Source organism: Artibeus jamaicensis, unplaced genomic scaffold (assembly GCF_021234435.1).
Source record: "Artibeus jamaicensis isolate MK-2021 breed Jamaican fruit bat unplaced genomic scaffold, CSHL_Jam_final scaffold_537, whole genome shotgun sequence".
NCBI classification, from domain to species: Eukaryota; Metazoa; Chordata; class Mammalia; order Chiroptera; family Phyllostomidae; genus Artibeus; species Artibeus jamaicensis.
In genome coordinates, this window is record NW_026522047.1 from 41,884,064 (window position 1) to 41,908,211 (window position 24,148).

At 51.8% G+C, this 24,148-nt stretch overlaps 2 protein-coding genes across 6 annotated transcripts; one reads left to right on the forward strand and one right to left on the reverse strand.

The window, feature by feature from the left end:
• Positions 1–48: 48 nt before the first annotated feature.
• Positions 49–11,257, forward strand: FSD1 (fibronectin type III and SPRY domain containing 1). 3 transcript variants are annotated; one of them, XM_037165381.2, is made up of 13 exons: positions 49–157; positions 1,135–1,230; positions 1,389–1,520; positions 2,285–2,386; positions 3,500–3,522; positions 3,702–3,823; positions 4,364–4,573; positions 7,445–7,543; positions 8,315–8,474; positions 8,813–8,892; positions 10,451–10,702; positions 10,805–10,893; positions 10,979–11,257. In XM_037165381.2, the coding sequence occupies exons 1-13, from the start codon at positions 143–145 to the stop codon at positions 11,087–11,089; spliced, it is 1,491 nt and encodes a 496-aa protein (XP_037021276.2). In that variant the 5' UTR covers positions 49–142; the 3' UTR covers positions 11,090–11,257. The 3 variants fall into 3 exon arrangements, with proteins under 3 accessions (XP_037021276.2, XP_037021277.2, XP_053514117.1); XM_037165382.2 differs by having other exon boundaries at positions 10,451–10,611; positions 10,979–11,075; XM_053658142.1 differs by lacking the exon at positions 10,451–10,702.
• Positions 11,258–11,489: 232 nt separating this feature from the next.
• On the reverse strand, positions 11,490–20,634 carry STAP2 (signal transducing adaptor family member 2). Of its 3 annotated transcripts, none has more exons than XM_037165136.2 (13): positions 20,453–20,634; positions 17,551–17,622; positions 17,293–17,415; positions 16,289–16,345; positions 14,974–15,074; positions 14,313–14,447; positions 13,748–13,817; positions 13,555–13,657; positions 13,354–13,428; positions 12,239–12,373; positions 12,045–12,146; positions 11,893–11,967; positions 11,490–11,650 (listed from the first exon to the last, which is right to left on the reverse strand). In XM_037165136.2, exons 1-13 carry the CDS (start codon positions 20,552–20,554, stop codon positions 11,508–11,510), a joined length of 1,293 nt encoding a protein of 430 aa, XP_037021031.2. In that variant the 5' UTR covers positions 20,555–20,634; the 3' UTR covers positions 11,490–11,507. The 3 variants fall into 3 exon arrangements, with proteins under 3 accessions (XP_037021031.2, XP_037021030.2, XP_037021032.2); XM_037165135.2 differs by having other exon boundaries at positions 12,233–12,373; positions 20,453–20,630; XM_037165137.2 differs by lacking the exon at positions 13,354–13,428 and having other exon boundaries at positions 12,233–12,373; positions 20,453–20,631.
• Positions 20,635–24,148: the final 3,514 nt, after the last annotated feature.

Consider the following 24,148-nt stretch of genomic DNA (forward strand, 5'->3'; position numbering starts at 1 on the left):
TGATGGAGCGCTGAAGGGGGGCGCGGTAGCGGCGGCGAGGGCTCGGCGGGCCATTGGCTCCCGGCAGCGGCAAAGGCAGCTCCGGGACTAGAAGAGCAAGCCGGGCCCGCGGGCCGGGCCGGGACGAGCTGGTCTTGCTGCCATGGAGGACCAGAGGGTAAGACCAGGACGGGGCGGGGCGGGGAGGGGAGGGGAGGGGAGGGACGGGACCCGCCTCGGGGGTACCCAAGGAGAAGGGACTAGATGATGCCGCAGCGCCTCCCCGCCCCCAGCTGCTCTGCAGAGGAGGCCCCACCCCTGCCGCAACCTGGCCCAGTATAGCCCCTCACTGGGGACGCATTCGCTCAGACCCCTCATCATCTTAGCCTGGGTTCAGACGCATCTCTTCCATGCCCCATACCTCTGCCCAGTGTTGTGGACACAACCTTAACCCCATCCCCCACGCCTTCAGACCGGACTGCGGACCAGGTGTCCTGGCCCCCGCCCCGCCCCCGAGGGCGCCCCACTGCACAGGTGACTCCACCGACCTCGCGCCCCCAGAAAACAGACCCGCCCGAGGCCTGGGTCAGAGCTACAGGCCCCAGCAGGGTCCTCCCACGCCGCCTCCTTCCCAACCAGCATTCCCTCCCGGCGTCCCCTCCTCCAGGCCATCCCCCACCCCACTTACCTGGGCTCTCTGGCCTCCCTTCTCTTCAGCTTCCTCCTTTCTCCGTGCTAATAATACCTTTTCCAAGGGTCTCCCTTTCCCCAGGTTAGCCCATGATCTGCAGTCATCATTTTCCTCTGGGGTTTTCTTTCCCAAAGCCAGCCCCTCACCCGGAATTATGCCCTGTCCTCACAATATAAGTTGAAGGCTTTGTGCTCCAGCCTAGGGTCTGTTCCTTCCTGAGAGGCCCTTTGTGCCTCAGTTTCCCCCTCCTGTAAAATGGGCATCTTCGTAGTAACCACCTGGTGAGTGAAGGATGGTAGGGACAGAGCTTCACCCAGGGCCTGCCTCATAGTATATGTCCAAGTTCATTGGCACCCACATCTCCCTGGATCCCTGAGGATCTGAGTGGGGAGCCCCAGGTGGGGGAGCTGGGATAGGCACTGGGGCTTACTGGCCCTGAGTGTGTGCACTTCTGGTGGGGGCAGGAAGCTCTGCGGAAGATCATCACCACACTGGCTGTGAAGAATGAAGAGATTCAGAGTTTCATCTACTCCCTCAAGCAGATGCTGCTGAACATGGAGGTGAGGGCAGGTGGGAGGGGGCAGCCCTATGAGCTAGCCTATTGCTGTTGATGCCGGTGGAACTGTGGGCCCATCTGCCATGTCCAGGCCTTAGTTTCCCCATCTGAGCATGGGCTTTGGCCAATCCTGGCTGTTCAGACCTGCAACGTCTCTCCAAGGCAAACTCAGCCAAGGTGCAGGAGGACCTGGAGGCGGAGTTCCAGTCTCTGTTCTCCCTCCTGGAGGAGCTGAAGGAGGGGATGCTCATGAAGATAAAGCAGGACCGTGCCAGCCGAACCTACGAGCTGCAGGTGTGTGTTTCGGGGCACTCTCCCAGACCCCTTCCCAGACGCCATCCCCACTGCGCCCCTCAGATTCAACAGAGCCCAGGTGGCCTCCTGTCTTTCTCCAAATCTGCTCTTTTCCTGAGCGCCTTCTTGGAGATGCCCCCAAATGTTCCCAGTGTCCAGAACCAGACACCCTGATAGTGTTTCCTCACCTCCTCTTGCCCTGGTCTATTGCTTGTCTCCTCCCTGGCCACAACTCATCAGTCCCCCACCCATCAGTTCCCCCCCCCCCCAACCTGTTCTCCCTCTTAATCCTCTGCCCTATCCAACCCCCTCCTCTCCATTGCCACAGCCACACCCCACATCTGGCTGTTCCTCCCTCCTGTCCTCACCCAAACAACTCCAGTTTCACAGCCCTTCCCACGGGTCCCCCAGATCTGATGACCATCCCCCCATGGTCCTGGGGGATCTCATACTCCAAGCTGGGATCGCTGGGGTTGCATCGAAACCTCCTGGGCAACTTCCTAACATCCCAAATCCTTTTCCCCAGGGGGTGCGGGGCCCTCGGGCTCAGGTGTGGCCTGGGCATGTGAGTTTTTCAGGAAAGGATCCCCAGGTGATTCCGATGTTCTGCCAGGAGCAACACCCAACCTTTCCCCAACCTCCCTCTCCCACCTGGAGTTGGAGAAGGATGTGATGCCCTGGATCCCAAAGGTGGTGGGGAGGCCTGGGAGTGTTTGATGCACTGGGGTGAGGTGTCTCCTCCCTCAGTGCCATGCTCCCTGCAGAACCAGCTGGCTGCCTGCACTCGGGCCCTGGAGAGCTCCGAGGAGCTTCTGGAGACGGCCAACCAGACCCTGCAGGCCACAGACAGCGAGGACTTTCCTCAGGTGGGGTGTCCTAAGCCATACTGGTAGGGCTGCCAGACAAAATATGGGACATCCAGTTAAATTTGCATTTCATATGCACCACAAGTAATTTTTTTTCAGTAAAGCATGGCCCATGTGATATTTAGTGTAAGTATGTCCCATATGATTTTTGGGACATACTTACACTAAAAAAAAAAGTTGTTAATCTGAAATTCAAATTTAACACCGAATAATTTTTTTAGTATAAGTATATCCCATGCAAATGATTAGTATAAGTATTTGCCAAATGCTGCATGGGACATATGTGTACTAAAAGAATTATTTATTACTTCTCTGACCTTTAAATTTAACAACGAGTATGTTTTTGGTACAATTTATCTCATGCGGTAGTTAGTCCAGCAGATCCTTGAATAGCGTTGTGTCGTCCGACGTCATTTTGCTATGACGGTGATGCAGAAAAACAGCTGGTGGTTCCCGGCTGGGCCGCTGTCTGTGCGGAGTCGCACGTTCTCCCCAGGTCTGTGTGGGTTTTCTCGGGGACCCCGATTTCCACCCACACCCCAGAGCTGTGCACCTGTGGTGAATTAGGGTGTCTCCATTGTCTCAGACTGAGTTCATTGTTTCATATTAGAAGTGTTTGGGGTCCTTATTTAGAAGTTCAGTGATGTTTTCTGTGACCAGAAATAGTCTGCAGGAATGTACCTCTTGTTTATATCAATTAGCCTCTGATAAAGTTGATTTTATTACACGTCCCTTAAAGTTGCAGTTTTTAAGAACCTATTGAGGACATTAAGTGAGGACTTAGCATATATATGTGTTGTAAATATAGGCTAGGGCATACTTGTAGTAAAAAATCACTCATTGTTGATCTGAAATGCAAGTTCACTGGGTGTCCTGTATTTTTATTGGCTGAATCTCCCAACTGTATGTTGTGGGCACTGGCCGGAGGTGGGGGAGGGTGGGAGCCTGTCTCTGCCCTTCTGTCCTTTCAGGGCACGGCCAAGGGTTTCTGCCCCGGTGCTGAGGGACTTGGGCAAATGGCTGCCCCGCCGGGCCTCAGTCTTCCTGTCTGTGCAGTGGCTTTCTAATTCAGCCAAGACAGCTCTTTGAATTTTATTCTGTCCCTCTTTCTAGGCTGCCAAGCAACTCAAAGATGGGTAAGATACTGGATCTAGCCCCTAGCCTGGTGTGAAGGTGGGGACACCCAGGTGAGGGTCCCTTGGCCTAGAGCACTGGACCAGAACAAGGGGGAGGGGGTCCCCGCACACCTCAGAGGACCAGGCCTGGGCCCCCTGAGATGCCTGCCTCCAGGCTGCCTCCACCTCTTTCCTTGCAGTGTGACGATGGCCCCCGCCTTCCGGCTGTCACTGAAAGCCAAGGTCAGCGACAACATGAGTCACCTCATGGTGGACTTTGCACAGGAGAGGAGGATGCTGCAGGCACTCAAGTTCCTGCCTGGTGAGAGGGGCACTCGCCAGGGTTTCAGAGAAATGGCTGGAGAGTCTGGGAGGCCCTGAGACAAGGCCTGGAGTGGGGCTGACAGTCAGGTGTGGGAACCCCAAGAATGCCTATGGGTTGGGCCATGAGGAAGCCCTGCCCCATGAAGAGGCCACACCCCTGGGTGGACCTAAGGAAGTCCTGCCCCTCCTGGCAGAACCCTGAAAGGCCCCACCCACCAGTGGTGGAGTTCCGTGCAGGCCACGCCCCTACTTGGTAATGAAGCATAGAAATGTTCTAGCTCCAAATGGTGGAATCCTGTAAGGCCCAGCCATTTGTTGGTTGAACCCTGAAAAAGCTCTGCCCCATCCCCCACCCTCTGGTGGAACCCTGACAAGGCTGCACTCCCAGGCTCCAGAACTTGGAGGGGTTCCCCCATGTGGGGGGTACAGAGGCGACTCCACACCAAAGGAGTTTTGTCATGTGGACAGCGCTCAGCAGGGCCTGTCCTTGCACCGTGGTGCAGGGCCTTGACCCCACTCCCTCCTCTGTCTTGGTCAGTCCCGAGTGCCCCGGTGATTGACCTGGCTGAGTCCCTGGTGGCAGACAACTGTGTGACCCTGGTGTGGCGCATGCCAGAAGAGGACAGCAAGATTGACCACTACGTGCTGGAGTATCGGCGGACAAACTTCGAGGGCCCACCCCGTCTCAAGGAGGACCAGCCCTGGATGGTTGTGGAGGGCATCAGGCAGACAGAATATACCCTGACTGGTAAGGCGGGCTCAGCCCGGCTGCCAACCCCACCATGCTGTTTAGTCCCACCTGACTCCCATCCTCCATCAGCCAACTGGAGGTTGGTGGGTGATCCCCAGAACTCCTGGCGTGTGAGAACGGCCTGGCAGGGCTGATCACGAGTAGCAGGAAGTAATGATAATGAAAAGAATATTGGTGACAGCCACTGCTCCATTTATTGAAGGCTCACTGTGTGCTAAGCATTTTACACACGTGTAACAGCAGGCTCACCACCATTTTACAGATGAGGGAACTAAGGCACAAGGAGAAGCTACCCTCTATCCGCATCTTACCTCTACTCCAGGATTCATTCATTCATTCATTCTAGTTTATTGAGCGACTGCACTGCCCTTGCTGCATTGTACCACACGCTGTCCTTGCATTAGTGAGAAAGCAGACAGAAATCCCTCCCCTCATGGAGCTGGTGCTCTGGGGCCACCCTCTCAGTTGGGGGTTTCCTTGGCGGTTACGAAAGAACAGAAAGCTTGGGGGAATCCACCCAGCTGGTTAGGGGAGGGTCTGATGGAGCAAAGAGTTGGGGGTCCCTAATGAATTTCCGAAGCTATCTGGAGCCAGGGAAACCCTCAAGGGCGGGGAGAGCCTTGCTGACAAGATAACTATCATCAGGGCTCTGGGCTGTAATCAGCCTGTTCCTGGTCTGTAATTAGCATACATGGTTAATAATGAGTGTGCTAATTGCCGGAAAGAAAAGCCACCAGCCTGCAAAAGGGACTGAGAAGCTATTGGCTTATCCTTTGCGTGGGAATCAAAATAAACACGCCCCACTTTTCCTCAATCTTTTTTATTATGGTAATATACATGTAATATGACATTTATCATCTTAACCATTTTCAAGTGTACAGTTCAGTGGCACCAAGCACGTTCTCAGTGCTGTGCAACCGTCACCACCGTCCACCTCCAGAACTTTGTTATCTTGCAAAACTGAAGCTCTGTCCCAGTAAACCCTCATATTTCTCCTCCCCCAACACCTGGCTCCCACCACTGGACCACCTGTTTCTGTGGTTTTTCCTACTATAAGTACCTCTTGTGAGTGCAGTCACACTGTGATTATCCTTTTGTGAATGGCTTACTTCATTGAATGTCTCCCAGGTTCATTCATGTCGTAGCAGGTGTCAGAATTTCCTTTTTTTAAGGCTGAGTAATAGTCCATTGTCTGTATATGTCCCAGTTTCTTTAGTAGTGGTTGCTTACATAGCTGTAGCTCATGCCAGGAAACTGAATGGCTGCATTCTGCAGTGTCGATACATATTTTATCAGTTTCACGTGCCCTCATTTATGTGTGCGCCTGTGTGCATGTGTTATCCCATCTGCAGTTTTATTCCACATGTAAATTCCTGTTACCACCACCACAATCAAGGTGTAGATGTGCTCTCTCACAGGCTTTCTGATGCCCCCTTTTTGCAGCCACACCCTCTTGCCTTTTACAAAATTCCTAGGGAGTAAGTTCCCAGGGTGGGAAGCTGGGTCTGCTGTTAAAAGGTATGCGGCATTAAGGATACACAGTCACATCTCGTTACTCGTTGGCTTCAGAACTCGTCAAGCCCTGTACTTGTCGCATTTTGGTGAGAAAAAATGTGTTTTAGCACTTGGCACTTGCTTGGGACTCATGACACTTGCTAGAACTTGTATGAGTTGGTTTTGTTATTCATGGGTTTAGGTATTTGTCACAGGTTCCGCCGGAATGGATTAATGACAAGTACTGAGGTACCACTGTATATGAATGTGCTCACCTATGGAAATAACCTACGTGGTTATTTCCCTACTCTCTCAGTTGTTTGGGAAGACTCATTTTATCCTCATGGGAGCTCTGCTCAGTGTGGGGAATAGAATTGCTGGTTCGCAGAATAGGAAACTGAGGCAAGCAGTGAGTGAGTCTAGTCTGCGTTCCATTATTTGAAATCAAGCCTTCTGGGTGGTAGTCTTAGCTTCGGGGCAGTAGATGGCGCTGCTGAGCAAGTCACTGAATTCAGAGACGGGAATCCAAAGAGGTGGCAACCAAGCTGAGGCTCGAAGAAAGGGGAGGGGGTCGGAGAACAGCCTTTTGGGCAGAGGAGAAGCTTGATTGGGGCTCAGAAGCCAGAGTGCTGAGCTTTTGTGTCTGGAACTAGTTAAGTTTGCAGAGAGAACAGTACCTAGAGTGAGGAGGAATGGGGACCTTTGCCCCACGGGCAAGGGGGCTGTGGGAGAGACTAGTGACACAGGGTGTGCTGAGTGCTGTTTGGGATGCCCAGAGAGTGGGAACCCTGTGGGGGGACTCTCAGGAGGCAACTGGACTTGTGGCTGGTGCTAGAAGTTGGGCTATGGGTGGACGGACAGTACCTGAGGGGCAAGAAAGGGTCAGTGAGCCCAGTGATACAATCAAGGGTCCCAGACTGCAAAGGATGAGCCTGCAAAGACCAAGGGGGAGCAACCAGAAGGGGCAGCTAGGAGAGGGCAGTGCCATGGCTGCCAAGGAAAGAGAGCTCAAAGTGGGGGAAGGAGTGGCCAGCTGGGAAGTCCTGCAAGGTGGGGACTCAAAGGGCCAGCACGGGAGATGTACTGAAAGAGCAGGGGGGGGGGGGTGTTCCTGAGCTCTCCAAAGAGGTTCAACTTCAGGGGGAAGATAGCTTGATAGCTGCTTTTTATTATCTACTATCATTATTATTTTTTAAAAGATTTTATTTAATTTTTAGACAAAGGGGGAGGGAGAAAGAGGGAAACATCAATGTGCAGTTGTCTCTCACGTGGCCCCCACTAGAATGAGGGTGGCAGGGGGACTGTGGGACATGGGGGCTACAAACCTATTGCTCAAAGTCTGTACGATGCTACAATCCCTCCACTGTCTCCTAGGTCTCAAGTTTGACATGAAGTACATGAACTTCCGTGTGAAAGCCTGTAACAAGGCAGTCGCAGGCGAGTTCTCTGAGCCGGTGACTCTGGAGACACCAGGTGACTGGCTCCCACACCCACCCTGGCTGTGACTCCACAACCCTTCACTCCTGGGACCCCAGGGCCTTGTGTGAACTAAGAATTTTCTAATCAGGGTTTTATAGCCCTTTTTGCCCTGGCTGCCAGGAAGCTCAGAGATTAGTCCACAGTAGAATTCCTCAGCCTGACTGTCTAATATAAACCTGCATTTGTCCTTTACTTCTGCTGCATACTCCTTTATGCCTGGATGGTTTTTACACACACACACACACACACACACACACACACACACGCACCCCCCCTCTCTGTCTCTCCCCCAAAATAGGTAAGTGCTCTAGACAGTTGGGGAGGGTGTTATCAGCAGTGAAGACAGATTCTCAGCCTCCCACAGAAGGGCCCTAATCGGAGGCCCTTCTCTGAGTTGACTCTGCCCTCCTTTTCTGGGCAGACCAGCCCCTTTTCTGGGAATGACCCCCCGTGGAAGCACAGGGCAGCACACGTGGTTTGAAAATGGCTCTTGATCTGGAAACATTTAGGCAACAGGCCCTTGGCCTTTACTCCTCTGGCACTCTGGGCTGCCCCTCCCTTTTTCCCCATCTCGTGTCTTTCTGCCTGTTGTCTCCGTGTCTGTCTGTCTGTCTCTGAGACTCTGTCTGTTTCTCTGTCTTGGCCTGTTTCTTTGTCTCTTCCTGTTCTCTATCCCTGTCATGGTCTGTCTTGGTCACTGTCTGTCTGTCTCTGTGTCTCTTGGGTTTCCCCATCTCTGTGACTCCCACGTCTGCCTGGCCCCAGCGTTCATGTTCCGCCTGGATGCATCCACATCCCACCAGAACCTGCGGGTGGATGATCTCTCCGTGGAGTGGGACGCCATGGGCGGGAAGGTGCAGGATATCAAGGCTCGCGAGAAAGATGGCAAGGGGCGGACGGCGTCTCCCGTGAACTCCCCAGCCAGGTAGCCTGCCCCCTCCCCTTCCTGTGTGGAGCAGATTGTGATGGGCATGAACACATTACCCAGTGTGGTCAAGCCTGGGGTGGAGGTGGGGACATGGGACTGGAGCCAAAATAGTGAGTCAAGGGAGAGGAGACTTTGAATTGGGTATTGATGGTTGAATAGGAGTTTTCCAGATGAGAACGGGCACAGATAGGTTCTGACCTGAGGGGCCCAGTGTATGAAAAGAACCAATGACTGTGAAGGACTGAAACTGTCCACAGTGGCTGGGGTGGACCAGAGAAGTGCTCCTAGAGGAGAGGTGAGGGCTGAACCGAACCTCCCTTCCCTGTCACCCACAGAGGTACTCCATCTCCCAAGCGGATGCCTTCCGGTCGTGGGGGACGGGATCGCTTCACAGCTGAGTCCTACACGGTGCTGGGTAAGGAGGGGAGATGTCAGAAGGAGAGTGGGGAACTCTGGTCACGGCTCTGATGGGGGGCTGTGGGAGAGAAGGCCTTTGGCTGGGGAAACTGAGGCAGCCATCAGCAAAGCCGCTCTGGGAATGGTCTCAATAATATGTGTTGTTGTGGTGCTGGGGGAAGGGGAAGGTTTGGGGAGGGGTGCAGTAGTTATTAGGGGGAGCAGAGGTTATGGAGCTGAGGAAAGAGGCTCTGGACTGGGGAGCGGCTGGCTGGTCATGGGGGGTGTCCTGGGGTCTGTCATATAGCTGGGACTTGCTTGGGGAGTGGCTGGGATTTGGGAAGTAGCTGGAAAGAATGATTCCCTATAGAGCAGCTGGGTTTGTGGAGGAGCTGAAGCAAGGCTAAGGGTGAGTAGAAGAGCCAGAGAGAATAGCTGGTATCAGAGCTGAGAGAAGGGCTAGGATTGGAGACGTGGCTAGCACCACAGGAGTGATTAGATCCTGTGAAGGACAAGCTTGAGTCCATGAAAGAACTGGAGTTCAGGGAAATCACTACGATTCAGAAAAGGACTGAGAAAAAAGGCTGAGGTCTGAAGAAGTCCTTGTGGTCAGTAATATCGTGGGTGGAGGGCAGAGGAAGGTAGGGAGGAGCTAGGCACTGGGGATAAGCTAAGGCCTGAGGAGAAGGTAAGGTTCTGTGGAGGATTTAGATTTTTTGGAAAGTATCCAGGATTATCCAGAGTTGGGGTTTGGAGAGGCAGCAGAGGGAGGGGTGGAGGTGTCTGTCTGTCTTGTCCCTGGGAGAAGCCTGGACTAGTTGTGATTTCAAGAGTAGCTAAGGTCAGGGAAGAGCAGACCGGGAGGAGAAAGGTGTCTGGGGGTTAATCCTGTCTGGGGGGGAGCGAGCTCTCGGATGGAGGTGAGCTGGGATCAGCGTGGGGCAGGAGTGTGCGGGAAAGCTGGAACTCAGAAATAGCTGCACTGGGGAGTAGCTGAGGTCGCAGTAATCTGGGTCTGGGGTCTGGAAAGGATGTGCATTCAGAATCCAGCTGACATCTGGAAGGCATCTGAACCGTGCTGAGGAGTCTCCACCGGGAGTGACTTGGGGCTCTGGGAAGAATCTAGATTCAGAAGCAACAGGAAAATGTCTCGAGTCCTAGGAAGTACCTGGACTCCCGTGGGACTTGGGGCCTGTGGGGATACTTGGGGAATGCAAGGGTTTGGGGCTCACTAGTCCCTGGGAAGAACTCAGGAAGTACTCCCTGAGGAGTAACTGAACATGGGGAGGAACTGCAGGAAGTTTCTAAGGCTTGGAAGACACCGGAAGGAGTAGCTTTCCATTACACTAGTAGAGAATGTAAAAGGACTAGTGGAAGCTTGGAGAGAATGTGGACTCAGTATCTAGAGGGAGTTGATGAGTCCTGGGCAATACTTGGAAAGAATACCTGGGGACCGAGGAATATCTGGAGGGAGCAGCTGTAGGTCTGGGGAGTACCTACCTAAGTGGCTACCCCTTTGGGGAAGAGCACCGAAGGCCCTATTCTACCCAGTCCCCACTGCCCACCCCGCCCCACAGGGGACACGCTGATTGATGGTGGAGAACATTACTGGGAAGTGCACTATGAGCCAGACAGCAAGGCATTTGGCCTGGGGGTGGCCTACCGCAGCCTTGGCCGCTTCGAGCAACTAGGCAAGACAGCTGCGTCCTGGTGTCTGCACATCAACAACTGGCTGCAGGTCAGCTTCACCGCCAAGCATGCCAACAAGGCCAAGGTGCTGGATGCCCCCGTGCCTGACTGCCTGGGCGTGCACTGCGACTTCCACCAAGGTGACCCTGGGCTCCAGCTGGCATTTCCAGCCACCTCTGCCTGTCTGGTCTCAATGCCGCAAACCCCCTTACTGGCCCCCCGTCCCTTTGCCCTTTACCCAGGCCTCCTGTCCTTCTACAATGCCCGTACCAAACAGCTGCTGCACACCTTCAAGGCCAAGTTCACACAGCCGCTGCTGCCTGCTTTCACAGTAAGGTCCCCTCCATGGCCTGGGATGGGGGGTGGTTCTGGATGCTGGTTTTGCTGAGCCTCTTCTTTCCCTCCCTATTCCCCAGGTTTGGTGTGGCAGCTTCCAGGTGATGACAGGCCTACAGGTCCCCAGCTCCGTGCGCTGCCTGCAGAAGCGAGGCAGTGCCACCAGCAGCTCGAACACCAGCCTCACCTAGGCCCCTGCACCCAGCCAGGCTGAGTGGGGGGGCCACTGCCAGGTCTCAGCTGTTTCAGCCAGGCGCCTTCCTCTAACTTGCTGCTTGGAGCCTTAACTCCTACTGGGGGTCGCCAACAGGGAGCAGGCAGCAGGGCAGGCCCTCCTCCCCACCTCACTTCCTAATAAAGGTCAGACACTGGCCAGGTTGTGCTGCCGGTTCTTTGGGGCTGGGTGGCACCAGCTGTGCCCTGACGCTCTCTGGAACTCAGCTTTCTCAGCTGTCAAATGGGCTTTTCTGCCAAAGCCAGATGGCAGTTTGTGTTGAGCTGAGGATCTTTAGGAGTGAACAGAGCCACCTGTGGGCTGGCATCTGATGAACCCCTCACTCCCCGCCCTGAGCCAAGTCACACTCATGGACCCCAGGGTCACTTGAACTTTTAATTCTGAGAGGACAGATCCACCTGACTGACGTGCCCAGCTCCGAGACTGGCCTGCTGATCCCCGGTGAGGCCAGCTGCATGCTCCCACGCCCGCCGCCTCTGCAGTTTCTCTTCCAGCTCTGCCGTCACACTGGCCAACCCTGGGGGGTGGGTACTCGAGGCTTCAGCTGCGCCAGGAATCCCCAGTCCATGTTGCTCCCCCACACCCACCCAGGATTGGCTGCAGAATGCATGGGGCCCAGTGCAAGATGGAAGTGTATTCAAGAAGCAGGAGGAATATGAAACCGAGTGCAGGCCCTTTGGGGGCCAGGTTCTGTGTGGCTGCATGGGTCACGTACCTGTGAAGCCCCCACCCCTCACATTGGCTTCCCAGATCCCTTACCTGTTCTGGGTAGAAGAGCCTGACCTGAACTGATGGCCAGCTTCTTGGCCAGGCTGCTGATAAGGCCTTTGGGCTCTGGAGGAGAAGGGAGATGCAGGCTGAGAACAGCCCTCCGCTGGATGAGGGCAGGGCTGGGAAGGAGGGTCTCCTACCTGGCTTAGGTATAGTGGGTGGCTTTGAAGGCCTTGCCTGAACCTTTGGGGCTGGGTGACATATCCTGGGCTTCGGGACCCCTGACCAACCAGGGGGAACCACTGTGTGGACAAAGATATGGTGTGTCATATCTGGCCATGAGCCTGCCCCCCCCCCTTCTCTTAGCCACCCCTGGCCCTCCACCCACCATCACCATTCACGTAGTCAGCCACTGGGGCATCATCAATTGGGATCACATAGTTCTCATCTGGGTTCGGTAGCAGGGGCAGCTTGTCCTGGCTGGGTGCAGGAGGCGGCTGCTTGGGGCCACAGGCTGGGAATGCAGGATCTGGTGGGAAATGGCAAGTCATTTTGGGGACCCACGTGGTGCAGGGATACCTCTGGGTGGGTCTGTCTGCTTCTGTGAGCAGAAGTGTGTGTGCATGCCTGGATACAGGCATGCGTCCCTGTGCCTGTGCATGTCTGTACACCTGCCCATGTATAAGTCTGAGTTGGTGCCGCTGTGTAGCAGAAATATGAGTGGGTGATTTTGTGTATGTGGAGTATACATAAATGTATATGTGTATGACAGTGCATGGGCACTAAGGTCTGTGCTTGGGTACTTGTCTGTACTCCTGTGTACATGCATATGTCTATAAGTATCTGTGTGTTGTGCCCATGTGATTGTGGCTTAAGGTACGTATGTATGCTGGAAGGGATGGGATCGTGACGCATGTATTCATGCACATGTGGAGTCATCTACATAAGAACTTCTGATTATCCAGGTGGACACACTCCATGTTGGTGATTGTGGCATGTGTGTATGTATGGGTACATATATGTCCATTGTATACATGGGGTCCCCAGCATCTGCCCAGCCCAGGGCGGACCATACTGCTTCCAGCCTCTTCCTCCTGCTCCATAAAGCTGCACTGACCCCCATCCCTTTCCCAACACCCACCCCGTTTTCCATCTCTAAGTAGTTCTTATTCCAGGTGCACCTACTGCTCTGGCCTCATTGCCCGTGTGTACCAACATCCCTTGAGAACTTCAGCAAACACCCCTTCCTCTATGATGGTTTCCCCGTACTCTGCTTCCCTCTTCTCAACTCTAGGTTCGGCACCAGCCCCGGTTCAACCCCACAGGGCTGGGAGTGTCTGTGTCCAGCTGTGTCAGCCCTTTGTACAACCTGGAAGTCCCCAGAGGACAGGATCTGGGTAATTTCTGGGTCCCTGGAACTCTGGGGACAAGGTTGGCCAGGAGGCATCGTGTGGATTCTAGGTTTCTACCCCTGTGCCCCTGTGGTTGCCTTGGGGGAAGGGGCATCACCTGGGCAGGGGACCGTCGGTACCGAGGGTGCCACCCACACACTCTCGCCGCTCTCTTTATCCGCATCCACGTAGCCTAGAACAGAGAGGGCTGCCTGGAGGAGGCGCCGGGGGCCCCGGGGCTGACCTAAGGGTGGCCCCTTTGGGGTGGAGGCGGGGAGACCTAGGGGCTGGGCTCCCGGTCCCCTGAGGCCTCACTCACCTAGCACCTTCTCGTAGTCCTCGTCCAGTAGGAAGGGCACCAGCGCCTTCTTGGTTTGCAACACGAAATAGTTGACCACTGCTTGGAGTGAGGTGCAGGAGAACTGGGGTTGGGTAAGGAGTCGGGTTAGCACCACGGGGTAGCGGCGCCGACCCCACCAGTGTACTTTCCGAGACCTCGCCCCAGGGCTCACCGGCTCCTCCACGTCAATCACGTACTTAAGGCCCTCGCGCTTCACTTTGTAGTGACGGACCACCGGTGTCCTGCACATGCAGTGGGCAAGTGGGGGGCCTGACTCAGGCCAAAAAAGACCCCGTCCCTCATCCTGTCTCCGCCCCCATGGAGACATCCTCCCTCTTCCTGGCACACCGATCACGCCCTTTGCTGCCGGGGCTCTCCCGATTGACCAGGCCCTCGACTGACTCCATCCCCAGGAAAGACTTCGCCCCTAGTCCTAGTTCTATCCCCAGGGAAGACAAGGTTCCGAAGGACTCCACCCCTAAGGAAGGCATCGCCCTTCTCCCTAGCTCGGTCCCCGGGTTCTGACTCCACCTTAGACGTGGAGGGCCAGCCTCCAGATACCTCGCTCCTTAACCTCTGGCCATACCTCCCGAGTCCTCCCCAGTTCCAGCTCAGACTGTAGGTAGGCCCAGTCGCTCTAGGATTTGTCTCCGCCCCTACGTCTGACCACGCCCCCGTACCCTACCCTCCATCGGCCACGCCCCCACGTCCCCACGTCCCCAGCTGCGCCTGCGTACCCGTTGAGCGTCTGGCGAGTTGTGACGGACACTCCGTCCGTGCCGTCCCCGCTGGGCCGCAGCAACAAGTTTCCGCATTCTGGGTAGCGCTCCAGGAGCAGTTGGGCCTCTAGCCGGCTCACCTTCAAGAAGCACCTGAAGAGGGTTGCAGTCACTCACACTGGAAAGACCCTGTCCCTTGGGAGACCCAGAACGCCCTCCCGTACGTAACCCCGCCCCCCGACCCTAATACCTAGTCATGCCTGCCAACTTATTACCCAGTCTTAGGTCAACCAGCCTCACCTTCCAGGCACGCAGAGGCCCCCCTGGAGAACCTGCTCAGCCCTTCAAACAGCCAGACCCTCCTCCAGAGATCTTGACCTGCCCCAAGGCACCTAGAGCCACCTCTGGAGACTCAACCTCATCTTCTAGGCCCAGACCCTACTCCAAAAGACCCTGGCTCGCCCCCCAGGCCCAGGTTTCATTTCCAGAGGCTCACAGTAGGGTCTTCCAGGCACCTATACCCTGTACTGGAGGTCCAGACCTGGCCCCAAACACCAAGTCCAGCTCCCAGCAAGGAAACTAATCCCCATCCCATCCAGATGCAGCCCTGTATTCAACTTAAGACTCCACTCACAGCACCCGCTCCCGGAACTCCTCAGGCCATGTGGCTAGCACTCACGAGGGCATCTCGAGCGTGCGGCGCACCTCCTCTTTGGCCAGGACCTCAGCCATCATGTACAGGTGTCCAGGCAGCAGGGTCAAATTGTATGGAACACGGAGCTGAGGGGCGATGGGGGCAGCTGTGGAACGGGCAGCTGTGCCCATGACACACAGAGGCTAACTGAAGCCAGGGTGCAGACAGGGCCAAGATGGGAATTTGGGTCTGGAGGGTCCAGAGCTGCCCTACACCTTCAGGGGCAGAGGTTTTGGAGAGGACGTGGAGAGAGAGAGGGACCGGTGATGGGGAGGAGGGCACAGCAGATGCTAGAATGTGGACTCTTAAACCTGCAGGCTGCAAGGATCAGGCAGGGAACAAATGAGTAAAATAGAAACCAGGAGGCCCTGGTTGGTGTAGCTCAGTGGACTGAGTGTGAGTCTGAGAACCAAAGGGTCGCTGGTTGGATTCCCAGTCAGGGCACATGCCTGGGTTGCTAGCCAGGTCCCCAGTAGGGGACGCACAAGAGGTACCCAGACATTGGTCTTTCCTCTCTTTTTCCCTCCCTTCCCTGTCTCTAAAAATAAGTAAATAAAACCTTAAAAAAAAAAAAAAAAAAAAAGGAGCCCTGGCTGGTGTAGCTCAGTGGATTGATCACGGGCCTGCGAACCAGACAATCGCGGTTCGATTCCCAGTCAGGGCACATGCCAGGGTTGCAGGCAGGTTCCCTGCAGGCCAGTTCCCAGCAGGGGACGCACGAAAGGCAACCATACATTGATGTTTCTCTCCCTCTCTCCTTCCCTTCCCCTCTAAAGATAAATAAATAAAATCTTAAAAAAAACCAAAAAACTGAGTGACTGGAAAGGCCTTATTAAAAAAAAAAAGAAAGAAATCAGGAATGTTGACTAAAATCCTGGTTTTTTAAGTGATAGCAGCTGTCTTAAATTTTTTAGCATTTGTTGGCAAAACAAAAGATGTTTATGGACTACATTTCGTTTGTAGGCCGCCATTTGAGACCAATGTGCTATATACTCTAAGGCAGGGGTGTCAAACTCATTTTCACCAGGGGCCACATCGGCCTCATGCTTGCCTTCCAAGGGCCGAAATAATTTTAGGACTGTATAAATGTAAATACTCCTTAACTGTTAAGGAGTTGAAATTACATTCAGCCCTTGGAAGGCAACCTCAAGGCCAGTGTGGCCCCTGGTGAAAATGAGTTTGACACCCTTGCTCTAGGGGCTTATTTGGGAAAATGAAAGATGAAAGAAAAAAAAGAGGATTTCTGAGAAGGACTACTGGGGAATGGGAGAGAGGCACAGAGGACAACCACCGTTCTGACCTCCACTACTGTCAGGATGAAGCCTTTCCACATTTCCCGGGACTCCAGGCTTTCCACCTGGGGAGGGAAAGAAAACGGCTGTGTTGATTAGGCTCAGTCTGTTCATCTGTGAAATGGGTGTCAGGAACAACAGTTCATGTTTCCCAGGGCCATTTTGAAGATTAAATGAATTAGGACAAATTAATTTAGAATGATGTCTGAATGAATATAAATCCATAGTAATGTGGAATATTATTCTTTAATGTTATTATACCAAACATTAAAAAACATAAGTCATGTATCTTATCCTTTAAACCCTCCCAGGCTTCCCACCTCCCTCAGGGTAAAGACCCAGGTCCTCTCCATAGTTCACAAGGCCCTGCCCAGACACCCACCGCCCCCCCACCCCCAGACTTTACCTCCTTCCTCTGTCCCCCTCTCTCACTGTGCCCCAGCCACTGTTCCTCTAACACACCAGACAGAGTCCTATCTCAGGACCTTCACATGTGCTATTCCCTCTGCTGAAAAGCTGGTTTCCAGATATTTACACTGCTGCCCCCCTCACCTCCTTTAGATCCTCCGTAAGGCCTTCCTTGATCACACCATTTACCATTGCATCCCCTGTTCCTAGCGTCTGCTGCCATCTGATACATCATATACTTTACACATTATATTGTTCATTGCATGCTTCCACTACTCTACTGGAAATCCACAAAGGATTTTCAACTGTCTGCTCACTGCTGTGCAACTAGGAGAGGGTCTGGCACATAGTAGGTGCCCACTAAAGGTTGTTGAAGGGTTGAATGATAGCAGTGATGATCCTTGTGCATCTTGTTCTAGGCACTTTACCCGTATTATTCTATTTTGCAGTTGAGGAAACTGAGGCCCAGAAAGGTCGAGTGACTTGCCCATTGCTACCAATCCAGTGTTAGACTTTGCATGACTCTATATTAGTTTGTGTTAATGGTGAGTGCAATGGGGAGGCAGGGTCTCCCACCAACCCTCACCCCTCCAAGGGAACCTACCTTGAACTTGATCTCCTGGTTCCAGAGGACCAGATTGAAATAGATACCAGGGTCACTGGAACTCCCCTGAGGACCCTCATCTGTGAATTTCACAAATGCTCCAAGGTCCAGCTTCTCCACATGCTGAGGGCACAAAGGCAGGCATCTGAATACCAGGTCTGTGGTTTGCACCGTGGTTTGGTCACATCACCCACACCCTCTGCTTGATCCCTGGGGTGAAGGATGAGCCAGCTCTTGTGCACTCACTCCCATCCTTACCTGGGAGTCCCGATTGCTATTGTAGAAATAGAGAGTGAGGCCCTGGAGGCCAGCCCAGAACTTCCTGTAATTCTAGAGAACAGAGAGGGAGAAAGAAGGATGTGAGTTGGCAAACTAGGTACCTCCAACACACCCATTTCTGCCTCAGGACCTTTGCACTGGCTGTTCTCGCTGCCTGGACCCTCTTCCCCCAGACCTTCACATAGTTTCCTTCATTACCTGCTTTGGGGTCTTTGAACAAAGACCCAGAGGTCTTTGTTGCCTTTTTATGGAGGCCCTCCTCATTCATGGCACAGCCTCTGGGGATCTGTTATTCTCTGAGAAGTAACCAAAGGGAACCTTGATGGGATGGGGGACCCAGAGCAATCCCCCAGTCTATGGAGGGAGTAGTTCTAGGAGTCAGTCAAGCTAGCTAGATTTATGATGATTCATCCATTCACCCACCCACATGTCTGTTGCCCCACCCACCCACTCATGTACCCACCCATCCACACACATTTTCCTGCCCCCTTGTCCTCTCCATACATATTTTTGGCATCTCCTAGGTGCCAGGTCCTCACATAGGTGCTGAGTCTGTAGTCTCAGAATTTCACAAGGTTCTCAAATTCAAGATTTACTCCCAGGATTCTGAACTCCAAATGCTGTAACTCTCTGGAGGCCTAAGGGGCTGATATATCTCAGGTTCTAAGTCTATATTTTTTCCACCAAAAATTCCCCGAGCAACTATTTTGCAACCAGCTCTATTATGAGCAAAATAAGTGGGACGTAAGTTCTGTTTCTAAGTATATCATCTTCCAGAGGATGGAGACAGCACAGATAATAAAATCCTCCAGGGAAGGAACTGGAGAGGGACAGATCCTGGACCACAAGGTCACAGAGGAGGAGAGCGGCCTCCAACTGAAAAATTGTGGAAGACTTCCTGAAGGAGGAAGCACTTAAAATTTTTATTTATTTATTTTTAGAGAGAGGGGAAGGGAGGGAAAAAGAAAGGGAGAGAAACATCAATGTGTGTTTGCCTCTTACATGCCCCAAACTGGGAACCTGGCCAACACCCCAGGCATGTGCCCTGACTGGGAATCAAACTGGCGACCCTTTGGTTCGCAGGCCCATGCTCAGTCCACTGAACTACACCAGCTGGAGCAGAAGCACTTTAATTAATCTGTAATGATAATGAGGATAGTGCTTATAATGACAACTATCATTCACTCAACCATCCATCCATCCATCCATCCACCCACCCACCCACCCATCCACCCATCCACCCATCCATAGATGTATCCATACGTTTAACTAACATTGACTGAGGACCTAATCTGTGCCAAGCACTGTTCCAGGAACTTGACATAAGTGCAATTCCAAGTGCCTGGAACACTGATAAGTGATTATATAAGTAATAAGTGCCTGAACTCAGTGTAGTGAAACCGGCTTTGTCATGTGCCAGCTGTGTGCCATTGAACAAAGTATTTAAGCTCTCTGTGCCTAAGTTTCTCCACCTATAAAACGTTGATACTGCCCTGGCTAGTGTGGCTCAATGGATTGAATGCTGGCATTTGAACAAAAGGGTCGCCAGTTCAATTCCCTGTCAGGGCACATGCCTGGGTTGTGTCCAGGTCTCCGGTAGGGGGTGCTCAAGAGTCAACCATGCATTGATGTTTCCCTCTCTTTCTCACTCCCTTTCCTCTGTCTAAAAATAAATAAATACAAATCTTAAAATAGAATGAAACAGTGATACTAATGGTACCCACCTCAGTGGCTGTTGTGAAAATTGGGCAAATTAATGTAAAGCACCAATGCTTATCCTGAGCCAACTTCCTGGCCTGCCATGGGCTACCCCTCTCTTGTAATTGTGACTGTGGTTCTGTCCTACCCATTTTATAACAGAAAACTGAGACAAAGATGGAGAGTCACTTGTATAAGGCCTGGGTATCAGAGAAGCATGGACCAGGGATGTGAACCTGGGTCTCGCACTATGGGGCCCATGGTCTGTCTTAACCGCTGTGATCCACTGCCTCTTCATACTTTCTAGGCTGGAGGGGATTTGGGCACATGGTGACACAAGGAGAAGAGGCGGGGACTGCAATGGCAAAGGCAGGGAGGTGCGCAGGGAAGGAGCGGGTGGTCGGTTTGGGTTATAGTAGAAGATGAATGTAATGGGGAGATGGGGCCTTAGTGGGAACTGAGGGGCTGGGCTTTATTCTGGGTAAGACACACAAAAACATGGGTGCGCTCCTAGACAGGTGGCTCAGGTGGTTGGAGCGTCGTCCCATACACCAAAAGGCCAAGGGTTCGTTTCCCAGTCAGGGCACGTACCTATGTTGTGGGTTCAATCCTCAGTTGGGTTCATAGGGAGGCAACTGACAGATTTTTTTTTCCTCTCTGTCTCCTTTCCTCTATCTAAAATCAATGAACATATCTCAGGTGAGGATTTAAAAACCAAACAAAACATATAAACATAAATGTACACCATGTGTACATTCGTCCTGTGGCCAGCCAGTATCTGGTCCTGCTGAATGTGGCCCCCAGTTCTTACTGTCCCCACCTGCAGCTGTCCTGACCTTGTCCCCTGCAGCTGAGGTTCACGAAGTTAGTTAGGACTGGGGAAAGGGGAACTAATGAATTTAATTCCTCATTTCCTGAAGCAAGTCCTGATCCTGTTTGTATTCAACAGAGAGAGATACAGACAGGCACATTCAGGGAGAGACAAAGAGAAAGAGAAAGAGATCAAATAAGAGTTAGAGAGACGGAGACAGACAGATGGACAGAACCCTGCCCAGCCACGGGCCCATGCCCTGCCGCGTCAGCACCCACCCTGTCCTCCTTGGATACATGGGGAGATTGAGGCTCAGACAGGTGCCTCGCCTGCCAGGCCAGCCACGCCGCCAGGCTCCCTGCCCCACCTTACCTGGTCTCGGGGCCCCTTCTTCTCCAGATAGCTCTCATGGTAGTGTGAAGGCAGGGCACACTTGGGCTTTGGGACCCGGGGTGGGCTCAGGGCCGAGGCCATGGCAGGCAGGTCTTCGGCCTGGCCTCTCCCTCCCGCAGCCAGGCTTGGCCAGGAAGCAGAGAAACAGGTTCCAGGGGAATTTCCTCTCTGCTGTCAGCTCCGGAGCTCCCTCCCCTGCCAGTGTTGGGCGGAGGCTGGCCTGGGCAGGTCCAGGAATCCTAGGGGAATCCCAGCCTCTCTGGTCTTCCTCAGAAGTCAGGGAGCAGGGAAGCTATGCTGGAGTCATGGAATGGAGGAGGAAGGCACAGGAGCGGACAGAGTGCCAGGAGGAGAGACCTGCTTCAGCAAAGACCTGGAAGTGAGAAAGGCCTGGTAGTGCCCAAGTGGTTTGGGGATGCAACTCAGGAGGACATACCAGGAACATAACATGAAGGCCTGAAATGCCCGTTAGGCTGTTTGGACATTAGAATAATCTTGCCTAGATCTACCCCCAAATCTTGCTGGTGTCACGATAGGAATTGCACTAAACATGTATCAGCTGGTGGAGATGTGCCATCTTTATCATGTCGAGTCTTCCAATCCATCAACATGGTGTATCTTTTTTTGTTTGTTTGTTTCCTTTGTTTTTTTAATATATTTTATTTATTATGCCATTACAGTTGTTCTATTTCCCACCTTCATTCCCCTCCACCCTGCACACCCCTCCCCCACCATCCCCCCCTTTAGTTTATGACCACATATCTCAAGTTCTTTAGATTCTATATTTCCCCTACTATTCTTGCCCTCCCCCATCTATTTTCTATCTACCGTCTATGCTACTTATTTTCTGTACTTTCTCCCCCCTTCTCCTTCTCCCACTCCCCTGTTGCTAACCCTCCATGTGATCTTCATTTCTATGGTTCTACTCCTGATCTAGCTGTCCTCTTAGTTTGCTTTTGTTTTAGGTGTGGTTCTTAATAACTGTGAGTTTGCTGTCCTTTCACTGTTCATCTTTTTTATCTTCTTTTTCTTAGGTAAGTCCCTTTAACATTTCATATAATAAGGGCTTGGTGATGATGAACTCCTTGATTTTGATCTTATCTGAGAAGCACGTTATCTGCCCTTCCATTCTAAATGAAAGCTTTGCTGGATAGATCAATCTTGAATATAGGTCCCTGCCTTTCATGACTTGGAATACCTCTTTCCAGCCCCTTCTTGCCTGTAAGGTCTCTTTTGAGAAATCCACTTACAGTCTGATGGGAACTCCTTTGTAGGTGACTGTCCCCTTAGCTCTTGCTGCTTCTAGGATTCTCTCCTTCATTTTAATCTTGGCTAATGTAATGATGATGTGCCTTGGTGTGTTCCTTCTTGGGTCCAACTTCTTTGGGACTCTCTGAGCTTCCTGGATTTCCTGGAAGTCTATTTCCTTTGCCAGATTGGGGAAGTTCTCCTTTATTATTTGTTCAAATAAGTTTTTCACTCGTGGCTATTCCTCTTCCCCTTCTGGTACCCCTATAATTCAGATGTTGGAACGTTTAAAGATGTCCTGAAGGTTCCTAAGCCTCTGCTCATTTTTTTGAATTCTTGTTTCTTCATCCTTTTCTGTTTGGTTAATTTTTTTCTTCTTTCTGGTCCACTCCTTTGATTTGAGTCCATTTCCTTTCCATTACTATTGGTTTCCTGTGCATTTCCCTTCATTTCAATTAGCTTAGCCTTCATATGTTCCTCTAATTTGTGACTAAAATCAACCAGTTCTGTGAGCATCCTGATCACCAGTGTTTTGAACTGTGCATCTGAAAGTTTGGCTATTTCTTTATCGCTTAGATTTATCGGCTCTGGGGCTCTGAGTTGTTCTTGAGCCATGTTTTGAACTGTTTGTGCCTGTTACATATGAGGAGCAGAGTCTCAGATATTCACCAGGGCGGGGCCACCCAGGTCGCTGGTTTGTGACGTTGTATGTGGGGGTGGGTCAGAGAGAGGCCACCCAGGTCACTGGTTTGTGATGCTGTGGAGGTGGGGTCAGAGAGGGACAATAGCGGTCCCCTCTGCCGCTTCCTGCCACTGGGACCTGCACGATCTGTCTCATCAATCGCTCCTTCACTGGATTATCTGTGCGTGAACGTGTGACTGTGGTCAGCCCTCAGTGGATCCGCCCACTACTCCACACCTGGGATCCGCCCGTGGCTGCTGGCGTGCCTGGGTCTCATGCTCGGGTCGGTCCAGTGGCTCTTTCCTGCCCGACCCTGCTCCGCTGCTGGCTCTGCTCCTCTTACCGGTTTGGCTGAAAGGTTCATTGTTGTCAGACTTCTGTATAGTTCAATTTTCTGTGGTTTGGCTGCATTTTTGTTGTTAAAAATTTGTTTTTAAACTTGGTAGTGCAAGAAGGTAGGGTGTTTCCACCTACGTACGCCTCCATCTTGGTGGAAGTCATAGTCTCTTTTTTTTTTTAAGATATATTTTAAATTTATTTTTAGAGAGAGGGGAAGAGAAGGAGAAAGAGTGGGAGAGAAACATCAATGAGTGGTTGCCTCTCATGTGTCCCCTACTGGGGACCAGGCCTGTAACCCAGGCATGTGCCCTGACTGGGAATCGAACCAGTGACCCTTTGCTTCACAGGCCCGTGCTTAATCCACTGAGCTACACCAGCCAGGGCATGCATATAAGTTTTTTGGCTACTCCATTACCTATACTGTTCTTAACATCCTCCTGTCTATTTTGTACCTACCAATTTGTGCTTCTTAATCCCCGTATTTTTTCCCCATTCTTCCTCTTTCCCCTCCCAACTGATCACCCTCCAAATGATCTCTGTATCTATGATTCTGTTTCTGTTTTGCTTGTTTGTTTAGTTTGTTATTTGGATTCAATTATTGATAGTTATGAATTTATTTTCATTGTAATGTTCATTGTTTTGATTTTCTTTTTCTTATATAATTCCCTTTAGCATTTCAGATAATAATGGCTTGGTGATTATGAACTCCTTTAGTTTTACTTTGTCTAGGAAGCACTTTATCTGCCTTTCCATTCTAAATGACAGCTTTGCTGGGTAGAGTAATCTAGGTTGTAGGTCCTTGATTTTCATCACTTTGAATACTTCTTCCCAATCCCTTCTAGCCTGAAAAATTTCTTTTGAGAAATCAGATGACAGTCTAATGGGAATCCTTTGTAGGAAACTATCTGCTCTTCTCTTGCTGCTTTTAGATTCTCTCTTTATCTTTCACCTTTGGCTTTTGATTATGATGTGTCTTGCTGTGGTCCTCTTTGGGTCCAAATTGTTTGAGACTTTCTGTGCTTCCTTGACTTGTATATCTATTTCCTTCACCAAATAAGGAAAGTTTTCTTTTATTATTTGATCAGGTAAGTTTTCAATTTCTTGCTCTTTCTCTTCTCCTTCTGGCATCCTTATTATTCAGATGTTGGTACATTTGAAGTTGTCCCACAATCTTCTTATTCCCTCCTCATTTAAAAAAAAATTCTTGTTTCTTCATTCTATACTGGTTGACTGTTTATTTCTTCTTTATGTTCCAAGCTGCTGATTTGAACACTGGATTCCTTCCCTTCACTGTTGGTTCCTTGTGGATTTTTCTTAACTGCACTTATATAGCCTTCATTTCTTCCTTTATGCATTTGCTGTACCCAATGAGTTTTCTGAGCATCCTTATCACCAGTGTTTTGAAC